The 13,144-nt window shown below is 44.9% G+C and overlaps 2 protein-coding genes across 7 annotated transcripts in view; both read right to left on the bottom strand.

Moving 5' to 3' along the window:
- Positions 1-13,144, bottom strand: part of LOC105469647 (RNA-binding protein 14) — a 73,656-nt gene that overhangs the window by 31,751 nt on the left and 28,761 nt on the right. The gene's annotated exons all lie outside the window — the stretch shown is intronic.
- LOC105469650 (RNA-binding protein 4) overlaps positions 1-13,144 on the bottom strand; it is a 55,783-nt gene that overhangs the window by 14,510 nt on the left and 28,129 nt on the right. For 3 of the 4 annotated variants that reach the window (XM_071074217.1, XM_011720974.3, XM_011720979.3), the window contains one exon: positions 11,363-11,805. The exons of the other annotated variant lie outside the window; for it this stretch is intronic. Coding sequence is in view for 1 of the 3 variants with exons in the window: in XM_011720979.3 (XP_011719281.1) it covers positions 11,786-11,805 (20 nt within the window). In the remaining 2 variants the exon portion in view is untranslated. Of the gene's footprint in view, positions 1-11,362; positions 11,806-13,144 lie in introns of those variants that run through there. 4 annotated transcript variants of the gene reach the window in all.

A 13,144-nucleotide genomic window follows, 5' to 3' on the forward strand; every position in this document is an offset into this window, starting at 1 on the left:
AAAACAAAGTAAGAATACTGTACCACTGATATGATTTATTCATTCTCCCTAAGTGATGGGAGAAAACACTGCCAAACCCCATTTCTTTTTCTTTCTTTTTTTTTTTTTTTGAGACAGTATCTTGCTCTGTTGCCCAGGCTGGAATGCAGTGGCATGATCATGGCTCACTGCAGCCTCAATGTCCCGGGCTGAAACAACCCTCCTACCTCAAACTCAAGAGTAGCTGGAACTACAGGTACACAGCACCATGCTCAGCTATTTTTAAAAATTTTTTGTAGAGATAGAGTTTTGACATATTACCCAGGCTTGCCAGCCCAATTTCTTATCTTAAGGATGTCCAGCAGTAAAACATAAAGGAAACTTGTTAAAGAAATCATCTTGGGATCAAAAGACTTGGCTGATGCCCAAGTATTTCTTCTTCTTGTTGTTGAGACAGGGTCTTGCTCTATCACCCAGGCTGGAGTGCAGTGGTGTGATCTCAGCTCACTGCAACCTCCACCTCCTGGGTTCAAATGATTCTCCTGCTTCAGCCTCCCGAGTAGATGGAATTACAGGCGCCCAAAAGCCTAATTTTTTTTTTTTAAAGCTAAGTGCTAAAGATATAAAAAGACAAAAAGGAAATACAAACGACTCTTAAAAATATAAAGGGCTGCCAGGCGCGGTGCTCACGCTTGTAATCCTAGCACTTTGGTAGGCTGAGGCGGGCAGATCACCTGAGGTCGGGAGACCAGCCTGACCAACATGGAGAAACCCCATCTCTACTAAAAATACAAAATTAGCCAGGTGTGGTGGCACATGCCTATATTCCCAGCTAATCAGGAGTCTGAGGCAAGAGAATCACTTAAACCCATACCATTGCACTCCAGCCTGGGCAACAAGAGCAAAACTCCAGGACTGGCGTGGTGGGTCACACCTATAATCCCAGCACTTTGGGAGGCCGAGGTAGGCAGATCACAAGGTCAGCAGTTCGAGACCAGCCTGGCCAACATGGTGAAACCCCATCTCTGCTAAAAACACAAAAAATACAAAAATTAGCTGGGTGTGGTGGCGCGTGCCTATAATCCCAGCTACTCAGGAGGCTGAGGCAGCAGAACTGCTTGAACGCTTGAACCGGGACCCGGGAGGCGGAGGTTGCGGTGAGCCGAGATCACACAGTGGCTTGAGCCTGTAATACCAACACTTTGGGAGGCCAAGTCAGGAGGATCACTTGAGGGCAGGAGTTTGAGGACCAGCCTGGACAACATGGCAAGACCCTGTCTCTACAAAAAATTAAAACCTCACTCATTACAAAAATAGACACTAATTATAAATACAGTAAGACAGCTATGGTCTGGCCGGGCGCGGTGGCTCAAGCCTGTAATCCCAGCACTTTGGGAGGCCGAGACAGGCGGATCACGAGGTCAGGAGATCAAGACCATCCTGGCTAACCCGGTGAAACCCCGTCTCTACTAAAAAATACAAAAAAAAACTAGCCGGGCGTGGTGGCGGGCGCCTGTAGTCCCAGCTACTTGGGAGGCTGAGGCAGGAGAGTGGCGGGAACCCGGGAGGCGGAGCTTGCAGTGAGCTGAGATCCGGCCATTGCACTCCAGCCTGGGCGACAGCGAGACTCCATCTCAAAAAAAAAAAAAAAAAAAAAAAAAAAAAAAAGACAGCTATGGTCTGAATATTTGTGTCACCCCCCCCCCATTAATGTTGAAATACCCCCACAAGGTAATGGTTTTAGGTGAAGCCTTTCACATCTAACTGGTGGGAATATACATTGTAATGACTTGAGGACAATTTGACACACAGCAAAATATAAACTGCCCATCAATATCTAGGAATGTACCTTATTAAAATACCTGCACTCATACCAAATAACCATTTTTTATCTAATACAAAATGTCACTAACTTTCAGGTACAACTTTTTTTTTTTTTTTTTTTTTGAAGACAGAGTCTGGCTCTGTCGTGCAGGCTGGAGTGCAGTGGTGCTATCTCGGCTCACTACAAGCTCCGCCTCCCAGGTTCACGCCATTCTCCTGCCTCAGCCTCCGGAGTAGCTGGGACTACAGGCACAAGCAACCACGCCCAGCTAATTTTTTGTATTTTCAGTAGAGACAGGGTTTCACCCTGTTAGCCAGGATGGTCTCGATCTCCTGACCTCGTGATCCACCCGCCTCAGCTTCCCAGTGCTGGGATTACAGGTGTGAGCCACCGCACCCGGCCTAGGTACAACATTATTTTATACACTACTAAAACACTGCCAGTCAGACGTAGTGGCTCACGCCTGTAATCCCAGCACTTTGGGAGGCTGAGGTGGGCGGATCGCTTGAGCTGAGGAGTTTAAGACCAGCCACTCAACATGGCGAAACCCCATCTCTACAAAAAAAAAATATAAAAACAATTAGCCGGGCGTGGTGGTGTGCACTTGTAGTCCCAGCTATTCAGGAGGCTGAGGTGGGAGGATCACTTGAGCCCAGGAGGTGGAGGTTATAAAGTGAGATCATGCCACTGCATTCCTGCCTGGGTAACAGAGCAAGACTCTCTCTCAAAAAAAAAAAATAAATAAAAAAAAAATAAACACTGCCAATTGAACTATGAGACATATGGATAAGCAAGACACAAATTTCAGACATATCAAAAAATGTTAAAACATTATGTCTAAGAATTGTTTAAATATAACCTTATCCTTTTTGTTTTAAAAAAAAAAACTACTTATGGGCACTTTTTTTTTTTTTTTTTTTTTTTGAGACAGTCTCACTCTGTCACCCAGGTTGGAGTGCAGTGGTGCAATCTTGGCTCACTGCAACCTCCACCTCCCAGGTTCAAGCGATTCTCCTGCCTCAGCCTCCTGAGTAGCTGGGATTACAAGTGTGGGCTACCACGCCCAGCAAAATTTTAAAGAAGTAAAAAGAAGGCTGGGCGCGGTGGTTCACGCCTATAATCCCAAACTTTTGGGAGGCCCAGGCGGGCGGATCACAAGGTCAGAAGTTCAAGACCACCCTGACCAACATGGTGAAACCTTGTCTCTACTAAAACTACAAAAAAAAAAATTAGCTAGGCATGGTGGTATGCGCCTGTAATCCTAGCTACTCAGGAGGCTGAGGGAGGAGAATCGCTTGAACCTGGGAGGCAGACACTGTAGTGAGCCGAGATGGCGCCACTGGACTCCAGCCTGGGCGACAGAGTGAGACTCCATCTCAAAAAATAAAAAAACAAATTATCTGTAGGCGGGGCACAGTGGCTCACACCTGTAATCCCAGCACTTTGGGAGGCTAAGGCAGGAGGATCACTTAAGCCCAGGAGTTCAAGACCAGGCTGGGCTACAGGGGAAAACCTTGTCTCTAAAAGAAAAAAAAAAAAAAAAAAAAAAATTAATCAAAACTGAGCTGGGCGTGGTGGTGCATGCCTGTGGTCCCAGCTACTCAGGAGGCTGAGGCGAGAGGATAGCTTCAGCCTGGGAGGTCAAGGTTGCAGTGAGACATGTTTGCACCACAGCACTCTAGCCTAGAGAACAAAGTGAGACCTTGTCTCAAAAATAAAATTTTTAAAAAAGTTAATAGGGCTTGGTGGCATACGCCTGTAGTCCTAAATACTTGGGAGGCTGAGACTGGAGGATCATTTGGGCCTCGGAGCTATGGCTGCAGTGAGATATAACACCGTGGCACTCTAGCCTGGATGACAGAGCAAAACCCTGTCTCTAAAATAAGTAATATTTTTAGAGAGAGTCTTGCTGTTGTCCCGCTGGGCTTGAACTCCTGGGCTGCTCAAGCAATCCCTGCACCTCGGCCTGCCAAGTACCTGAGACTACAGGTGCATGCCACTGTGCCCTGCTTATTTTTTGCCTTTTTAATTGAGGCATGTATTCAAAGTATGATTCCCTATCCTGGGCGACAGAGCAGGACTCTGTCACAAAAAAAAAAAGAAAAAAAGAGAGAGAAAAAAGAAAACCCATGTATGATTTTTTATTTCCCAAAACGTAGTAGCCTGTTGTTGACTGGAAGCCTTACAGGTCATAAGTCAATTAACATATTTCATGTGTTACATGTATACTGTATTCTTACAATAAAAGCTAAACAAAAGGCTGGGCGTGGTGGGTCACACCTATAATCCTAACACTTTGGGAGGCTGAGGTGGATGGATCACCTGAGGTCAAGAGTTCGAGAACAGCCTGACCAATATGGTGAAACCCTGTCTCTACTAAAAATACAAAGGTTACCTGGGCATGGTTGGCATGTGCCTACAGTTCCAGCTACTCAGAAGGCTGAGACAGGAGATTTGCTTGGACCCAAGAGGCAGAGGTTGCAGTGAGCCGAGATCACATCACTGCACTCCAGCCTGGGTGACAGAGCAAGACTCCCTCTCAAAAAAAAAAAAAAAAAAAATTAAGTAGAAGTGAATCATCATAAAGGTGTTCATCCCGATAGTATTTATGTTGAATAGGCTGAGGAAAAGTAGGAGGAGGGGTTGGCCTGGCTGTCTCAGGGCAGCAGAGGCAGAAGAAAATCCATCTATAAGTCCATGTATAAGTGAACCTGCACAACAGTTCAAACCCTTGTTGTTCAATGGTCAACTGTACAAAGGAAGCCCCAAACTCGGTTAGGTGTCAATCTTCCTTACACTGTGAAACTCAGAAGTCCCATCTTGTCGCATATCTGAATACAAACAATTCTGATGTTGGATAGAGGAACTCAAAGAAATCAGCAGGCACACACAACCCTCAATGGAAGCACCAGCCCCCAGTGGACAGAGTACTCAACCTCCCTGTTAGCTGTGACAAGACAAAAATGAAAGCAGTAATAAAATGCTCAATTCACTCATCACTATCCAAGTACTTTCTCCTTTGGTGTCGTGTCTCCTTAAGGGGACAGGAAGAACCATCCCTGTTTTGGTGGGGGTGGGGATGGGGGTGGGCGGGTATATGTTTCAGACAGGTCAGGTCTCACTATGTTGGCCAGGCTGGCCTTGGAACTCCTGCGCCCAATCTTTGCACCTCAGCCTCCCTAGTAGCTGAGACTAGACAGGCGCCACTAGGCCCGAAACCATCCCAATTTTGTATCTCAAGGGTGCTATTTACCTGCCATAAAGTAACACAAGTCCCTATTCCTGTCAGATTTGCATCTGATGAGAAGCTAGAAGGTTCACTCATGTTAAGCCATCATAATCTGGCTTGACAAAATAGAGTTGTTAGCATGAAAAAACTTAATAATGCAAGAACATGGTTTAACAAAGCAAATATTAAGGCTTCAAAAAGTCCCCTGCCCCACCTTCCCCAGAAGCCAACTGCTTTTGCCTTTTTAGTTGTTCTTTACCTTTATTTCTGAATAAGATGTTCATAATCCATTTGCCACTTTAAAAAATTTCCTTTTGGCTGGGCGTGATGGCTCATGCCTGTAATCCCAGCACTTTGGGAGGCCAAGGTGGGCAGATCACAAGGTCAGGAGATCGAGACCATCCTGGCTAACATGGTGAAACCCCATCTCTACTAAAATACAAAAAAATTAGCCAGGCGTGGTGGAGGGCGCCTGTAGTCCCAGCTACTCAGGAGGCTGAGGCAGGAGAATGGCATGAACCTGGGAGGCGGAGCTTGCAGTAAGCCGAGATCGCACCACTGCGCTCCGGCCTGGGCGACCAAAAAAAAAAAAAATTCCTCATTTCTATGAGTTTTGCTATTACACATATTACCCACCCATCCCCACTTCATCAGATTATTATTTTATTACAATATTCAGAGCTACAACAATCGTAACTAGGTAAATATCACATACAGTTGAATCCTGCTATGGTTTGAGTGTTTATGTCCCCCGAAAATTCATGTTAAAATCCGAATCCCCAAGGTGAAAGTATTAGGTACACCTTTGAGAGGTGATTACACCACAGAACAAAGCCCTCATCAATGGGATTTGTGCCCTTATATAGAAGAAACCCCAGAGAAATCCCTCACCCTTCCTGCCTTGCAAACTCAAGACAGGATCCAGGCACCAAGTCTGCCACAGCCTTGATCTTGGCCTTCCCAGGCTCCAAAACGCTGAGAAATAAAATTCTGTTGTGTATAAGCCATCCAGTTTATGGTCTTTTGTTACAGCAAACGGAGTAAGAAAATCCTCATGTTGGCCGGGCGCGGTGGCTCACGCCTGTAATCCCAACACTTTGGGGGGCCAAGGGGGGTGGATCACAAGGTCAAGAGATTGAGACCATCCTGGCTAACACAGTGAAACCCCGTCTCTACTAAAAAAATACAAAACTCAGCCAGGTGTGGTGGCGGGCGCCTGTAGTCCCAGCTACTCAGGAGGCTGAGGCAGGAGAATGGATGGCATGAACCCAAGAGGCGGAGCTTGCAGTGAGCCGAGATCACGCCACTGCACTCCAGCCTGGGTGACAGAGCAAGACTCTGTCTCAAAAAAGAAAATCCTCATGTTATAATACTTCACAAGTTTTTGTTTATTCTAGTTAATATTTACCTTAATTTTTTCATTTTCTCTGTACTTCATCAGTAATTCAGCTCGAAACTCTCCAAGTAAGGCAAAAATTTCCTCAGTATATTCTAATAGTTTTTTGTCTGAGACATCCCCTCTTAGAAGTATACTTTCTCTTGCTTCAACCTGGACTACTGTTCTCCAAATCCACTGCAGAAAGGGAGTCCTGGGACTTCCCATCACCATCATCCTGGGAATTCCTTTTATCTCAGAATGAGATGATGTATAAGAACACAAAACTACTGAGAGCAAACTGACCTGGGTAATTTGAAACAGCACTTAGTACCAGTGCCAATGATCTCTCACTACTGCATCCCCCTGAGACTACTTTAAGTACTGATGTGTAGCTCTAGGGTAAAGAGCCTGGTTTAATTTAGCATTCACCGAAAACCCCAATTTTGAGGATGCCTGGAAAACTTTTGAGACAGGGTCCCACTCTGTCACCCAGGATGGAGTCCAGTGATACCATCTCTGTTCACTGCAACCTCTATCCCTGGCATCGAGCAATCCTCCCGTCTCAGCCTCCTGAGTAGCTGGAACTACAGGCGTGAGTCACCATGACCAGCTCATTTTTAAATTATTATTATTATTATTATTGAGTCTCGCTCTGTCGCCCAGGCTGGAGTGCAGTGGCCAGATCTCAGCTCACTGCAAGCTCCGCCTCCCGGGTTTACGCCATTCTCCTGCCTCAGCCTCCCGAGTAGCTGGGACTACAGGCGCCCGCCACCTCGCCCGGCTAGTTTTTTGTGTTTTTTAGTAGAGACGGGGTTTCACCATGTTAGCCAGGATGGTCTCGATCTCCTGACCTTGTGATCCGCCCGTCTCGGCCTCCCAAAGTGCTGGGATTACCGGCTTGAGCCACCGGGCCTATTATAATTATTTTAAGGACATATTTTCACTCTCATTGCCCAGGGTGGAGTTCAATGGCGCTATCTCAGCTCCCGGCAACCTCTGCCTCCCGGGTTCAAGTGATTCTCCTGCCTCAGCCTCCCGAGTAGCTGGGATTACAGGCGCCCACCACCATGACTGGCTAATTTTTTGTGTTTTTAGTAGAGATGGGGTTTCTCCATGTTGGACAGGCTAGTCTTGAACTCCCAACCTCAGGCGATCTGCTGCCTTGACCTCCCAAAGTGCTGGGATTACAGGCGTCAAGCCACCACTCCTGGCCGGAAAACTTTTAAGGCAAAGTTAACAGGGTTAACATCAAGTTAAACTCCAAGATCACCCTGAAAACTCTGCCCTCCATGGTCCTTTGACTCACGCAGAACCAGGCCAGGCCACATGTCATCCATACAAAATAGTATGACCATTCCCACCCCAACCTGACTTCCAAGGACCTATCAATTATTTGTACACCCAAGACCCAGACAAGCAGCTGCTTGTGGAGGCACAGTGAGGACAGGCACAATGCCCTACTGATCTTTGTATTCACCACATGCTAACCCAATTGCAGGTAATCAGGGAGTACCTAGCGAAATAGAAATCCAGCTAGACATTTACTAGACAGAATGAACAGTGAAATGCTATGGGGGAAAAATCAGTTTATTAAAGCATTACTCTTGAAAAACTACATTTTGGCCAGGCGCAGTGGCTCACATATAATCTCCGCAAAAACTTTAGGAGGCCAAGGCAGGAGGATCCCTTGAGCTCAGGAGATCAGAGTTACAGTGAGCTATGATCATGCCACGGCACTGCAGCTTGGGTGTCTAAAAAACAAAAAGAGCTAGATGGCTAAACAAAAAGCAAGAAAAAGTACTTTATTACTCCTGAGGTAAGGAGTGACAGCATAACCTTGTCAATTACAAAGAGCCAACTACATGGCTTCAACTCAAAGATACACTTGATTGGAAGCATAAAGAAAACTTCACAATACATCAATGTTGAAAATCAGTGAATTATAGTCAATCTTTCCAAATCACCTCTTAAAAATAATTCATCTTGCTCTGTCACCTGGGCTGGAGTATAGTGACACAATCGGCTCACCACAGCCTGAAACTCCTGGGCTCAAACTATCCTCCCGCTTCAGCCTCTCTTAGTAGCTGGAACTTCAGCTGCATATCCACCACACAGAGCTAATTTTAAAATTGTCTTAGAAACGGGATCCTGCTATGTTGCCTAGGCTGCCATTGTTCTTGATAAAGTTTTTCCTCTCAACAAGTCAATAGTTTAAGGCTGGGTGTGGTGGCTCATGCCTGTAATTCCAGCACTTTAGGAGGCAGGCGAATCACTTGAGTCTGGGAGTTTGAGACCAGATTGGCCATGGTGAAACTCCATCTCTACTAAAAATACAAAAATTAGCCAGGTGTGGTGGCAGGCGCCTGTAATCCCAGTTACTCAGGAGGCTGAGGCAGGAGAATCACTTGAACATGGAAGGCACAGGCTGCAGTGAGCCAAGATCATGCCAGTGCACTCCAGTCTGGGCAACAGAGAGACCCTGTCTCAAGGGGGAAAAAAAAAAAACCCACACACACAAACAATAAATAGTTTAAAAGAGAAAATGGAAAAGCATCTAGTATGAATATAGCATTAAGCCAGGCCAGATTCTGTTATGAAAAAACTACTCTTACGTTGTCTGTTACAGGGAGATCAGGATCTCAAAGCAGAAAGCAACAATGACTTCCTCTAACAGAATCAAGAAATTTAAAAACAAAATTTTTTTTGAGAGAAGTATCGCTCTTTTCCCCCAGGCTTGAGTCAGTGGCTCAATCTCGGCTCGCTGCAACCTCTGCCTCCCTTTGTATTTTTTAGTAGAGACTGGGTTTCACCAAGTTGGCCAGGCTGGTCTCGAACTCCTGACCTCAGGGGATCCGCCTGCCTCAGCCTCCCAAAGTGCTGGGATTACAGGCATGAGACACTGCGCCTGGTAAAAAATTTTTGAGACACCCAGGCTGTAGTGCAGTGGCCTGATCTTACCTTACTGCAGCCTTGACTTCCTGGGTTCAAGTGATCCTCCCACCTCAGCCTCTGGAGTAGCTGGGACCACAAATGTACACCACTATGCCCAGGTAATTTTTAAATTTTTTGTAGAGACAGGGCTTCCCCATGTTGCCCAGGCTGGTCTTGAACTTCTGAGCTCAAGCAACCCACTTGCCTCAGCCTCCCAAAGTGCTGGGATTACGGGTGTGAGGCACTGCACCCGGCCAAGGAGTTAATATTTTATTTTATAAAATATTTTTTTGAGACGGAGTTTTGCTCTTGTTGCCCAGGCTGGAGTGCAATGGCGCAATCTTGGCTCATTGCAACCTCCGCCTCCTGGGTTCAAGCGATTTTGCTGCCTCAGCCTCCTGAGTACCTGGGATTACAGGCACACGCCGCCACGCCCAGCTAATTTTTTGTATTTTTAGTAGAGACAGGATTTCACCATGTTGGTCAGGCTGATCTCGAACTCCTGACCTTGCGATCCACCCGCCTCGGCCTCCCAAAGTGCTGGGATTACAAGCGTGAGCCACCATGCCTGAGTTAATTTTAACTAGTTAATTTTAACTAGTTTTGTAATGCAAAAATGTATCATATCCATGTTTACCATGTCACTTCTGAAAATCCTTCACTGACCATCCCCATCTAAACAGAATTCTTGCTTGACATTTCTGCATTTTCTCCTCCCTCAGAATAGAAGCTCCAGAACCGTATATATGCCCAACACTTAAAACACCACCTTCCAGAGTATCATTCAATAAAATATTTGTTGAATCAACAAATACCGTTAGTCTCCAATGTTTGAAATTTGCCAACCCTACCCATCAGATCAAAGGGTATACTGAGAGAGTAAAAATGGCGTTCAGTGGTGGGTCTGTCCTTTAGAGAAAAAGAAACCAAAGTAGGTATGTACGACCATCCAAGAGAAATGGCAGAGAACCAACCCAGCCAGGAAAGGAAAAAACTAACAGAAAAACATTTGCTGGGAAGATTAAATGAGAACACATCAAACACCCAGCACAGGCTTCACATACAAAAATATTCAATAAATTACATGTTGTATAGAGCTGTTCAAATCTTGGCCATCTATGATTAGGAAGAATCCAACAGGAGGAAGCAATTTTTAAAAAAAAAAAAAATCTAAGAAACCATCTAAGTAAAGACCAGCTTATCTCCCCATCATCATAACCCGACTTCCCTAAAGGGTAATGCCGGGCATACAGTAGGTGCTCAGTATTTGCTGAATGATTCTGAGAAATGCTCTAACTAGACATAGTCCTGTATCTGTAGAAATTGGAGCAAGAAGGTACAGAGCAAACATATAGAAGACAAGTAACTGTTTCAAGAAAAACATGAGGCTAAGAGGCGGCAGTTCTTGCACTTAGCCCCATCATTCAACAAGGTATCTAAAGCTCGTATGTTGGGTCATTACTCCATGCCTATGATTTAAAGGCTATAAACCCAAGTAATGAGGTGCTAGTGGGACATTCAGGCATTCTTTGGATTTTGGCAGAGCTTAACAAATAGATGGTGAAAGGCATCAACACATGTCACTGGCCTACAGTTAGCAAAGTACTCTTGGAGCCACAGCTTCATTTTTTCACACGGCACAAAGAGCGAAAGCTGACTTCCTCATCCCCAGAAATTAAGTTAAGCTAGATACACTGACTGGGTGATTGGAATGGTAGTCTTAAGGGAAGGTAGTGACTGCTTCTCTAGAAGAGAAGACCAACATCTCTAAACTAAAAGTAGGTGGTTTTATAACAAAGGTGGACCAGTGGGAAAAGTCTTCATTGGAATAAGGCTGCCTACCTGGGCTTCTATATAACCCCTTTCCTCTGGCACCTACAAGTCCTATTTGCAATAAACAAAATAACTGCAGTGACGTTCACCCAAAGCTGAGTATCTTAAAACTTTATACCCTCCCCTTCAAGGTACAAATGAACCCCCAAACAAGCCGAAGCAAGAAGTCTCTCAAAGCACACATACCCTAAGTTGAAAAACCATTTATTTCACCGGAAAGAAAAAAAGTGATCCAACTCTATAGGTCTAGCCTTTGGACCAAAAAGAGACCCTGGAGCAGTGAGACTCTCACCAAGGTCATTCCCAAATCCAACAGCCGCAGGAGGCAGGAGGCAGGGAGGAGACAGCACAGCCCCCACCACAGTTTCTGCACACAATGAGGCCTGCTGGGAGAACAGAACATGAATGGGAAGCTACAGAAGTTTTGAAGGACAGAAGAACAGGAAAATGGGCAGGAGAGGAAAGGAAAGGAAAGGAAGAGAAGGTCTGAACTTAGCAAGGTAAATTAAGGTCCACGGTTCCTGAGGGACTGAACGCACAGAGCCGAGAACGTCCCGGAGATGGGGTACCACGAAGGGTGTATTCTCATGCACAACCGCAGCTCGGAATTTCAGCCCACACACATCCCACCTGAAAGAGAGCACAATACAGCGGCTTTACAGCAAAGCTCAAAAGGGCTTTCCCATTAAAAACTTCAACATCTTTACAAAGTCTGATAACTTGACACTCCTTTTAAGTTTACTTGTACCCTTCCCCAGTATCACAGTAATCTCTTAACAATGGAAAGAGCTTGAAGGCCAGAGAGTAACTGGGGAGTCTAAACAATCTCAGACTAAGGTCTTAAATTAATAGCAAATCTTGTTTCATAAAAGTAGGCAAAGAGACATTCCATTGCTCTTGATGATGTTAACATTAGCATTCCTTAGAGAAGGTAATTCCACATCACAAGCTGTCAGCAGAGGACAGGAAAAATGGAAAGGTTCCAATTAGCTCCCTGAGGTTAAAAAAAAAAAAAAAATCAACAGTATTTTCTATCTAGGAGTTACTGCCAAGGTCCAAGTTAAAAATCATTCAAAGTCTAAATAAAAGTAGCATCAACTGTGCAAGTTTTAAGACCTGAGGACATCCAATTCCAACTAGGGAAGAAACTAACTTTGTGAAGAAGGTGTGGAAGGGCATGTATAAGCTACACATCAAGTCACTGAAGTCTCTTTTCCAGCCCAATCAGTGACTGCCTACTCAATAACCCTGGGAAAGTCACATATCTTCTGCCCTAACTGCAAAGATGACAGTTATCTATCACTCACACAGTTACTATAATTAAGGATCAATGGTAATGTCTGGGACACACTGGGAGCTACTCAAAACTAAGGGCATTGAGATTTACCCTTAAGTACAATAATCTCAAACACCTAGAGCCCAAAGCTGGCAAGTATCAGAAGAGAATATATTCAAGTAGAGCCAAATGGATCATGGGGCTCAAAATGTATGACAGTGGAAAAAGCAAGGGGACTCAGGGTAGAGCTGCTGGCTCAAGAGTATTAAATGCCCAAAACAGCTAGTGAAAAGATGAAGAAGGGAGTGATTTGCTTATGGCAAAGCTCCCAACCCTGGATTTCAACCTCACCAAAGGAGTAAAATTAACAGGTGTGCATGCATACTTAAACACATACCCTGAGAAAGTAGATGATGTCCAAACTAGAACTGTGGGAATAGTTACTTAAAAAAAAAAAAAAAACCTAAGTAAGTGACAGGCTGGGCTGTTACAGGACAGACTGAAAGATAAAGCAATGGAGTGGGCACTCTATTCAGGGAATAAATCTGAGCTGGGCAAAGAAGGTAGGTGTTAGCATCTATGCCCAGACTTCCTTGTGGAACTTTATAAAAGATAAGTTTTGTATTTCTCTCTACCCCAACTTACCATCAAATAAGTTCTATAAAACTCATAAGGGTTGAACCGTTCAGGAAT

Source organism: Macaca nemestrina, chromosome 12 (genome assembly GCF_043159975.1).
Source record: "Macaca nemestrina isolate mMacNem1 chromosome 12, mMacNem.hap1, whole genome shotgun sequence".
NCBI lineage: Eukaryota > Metazoa > Chordata > Mammalia > Primates > Cercopithecidae > Macaca > Macaca nemestrina.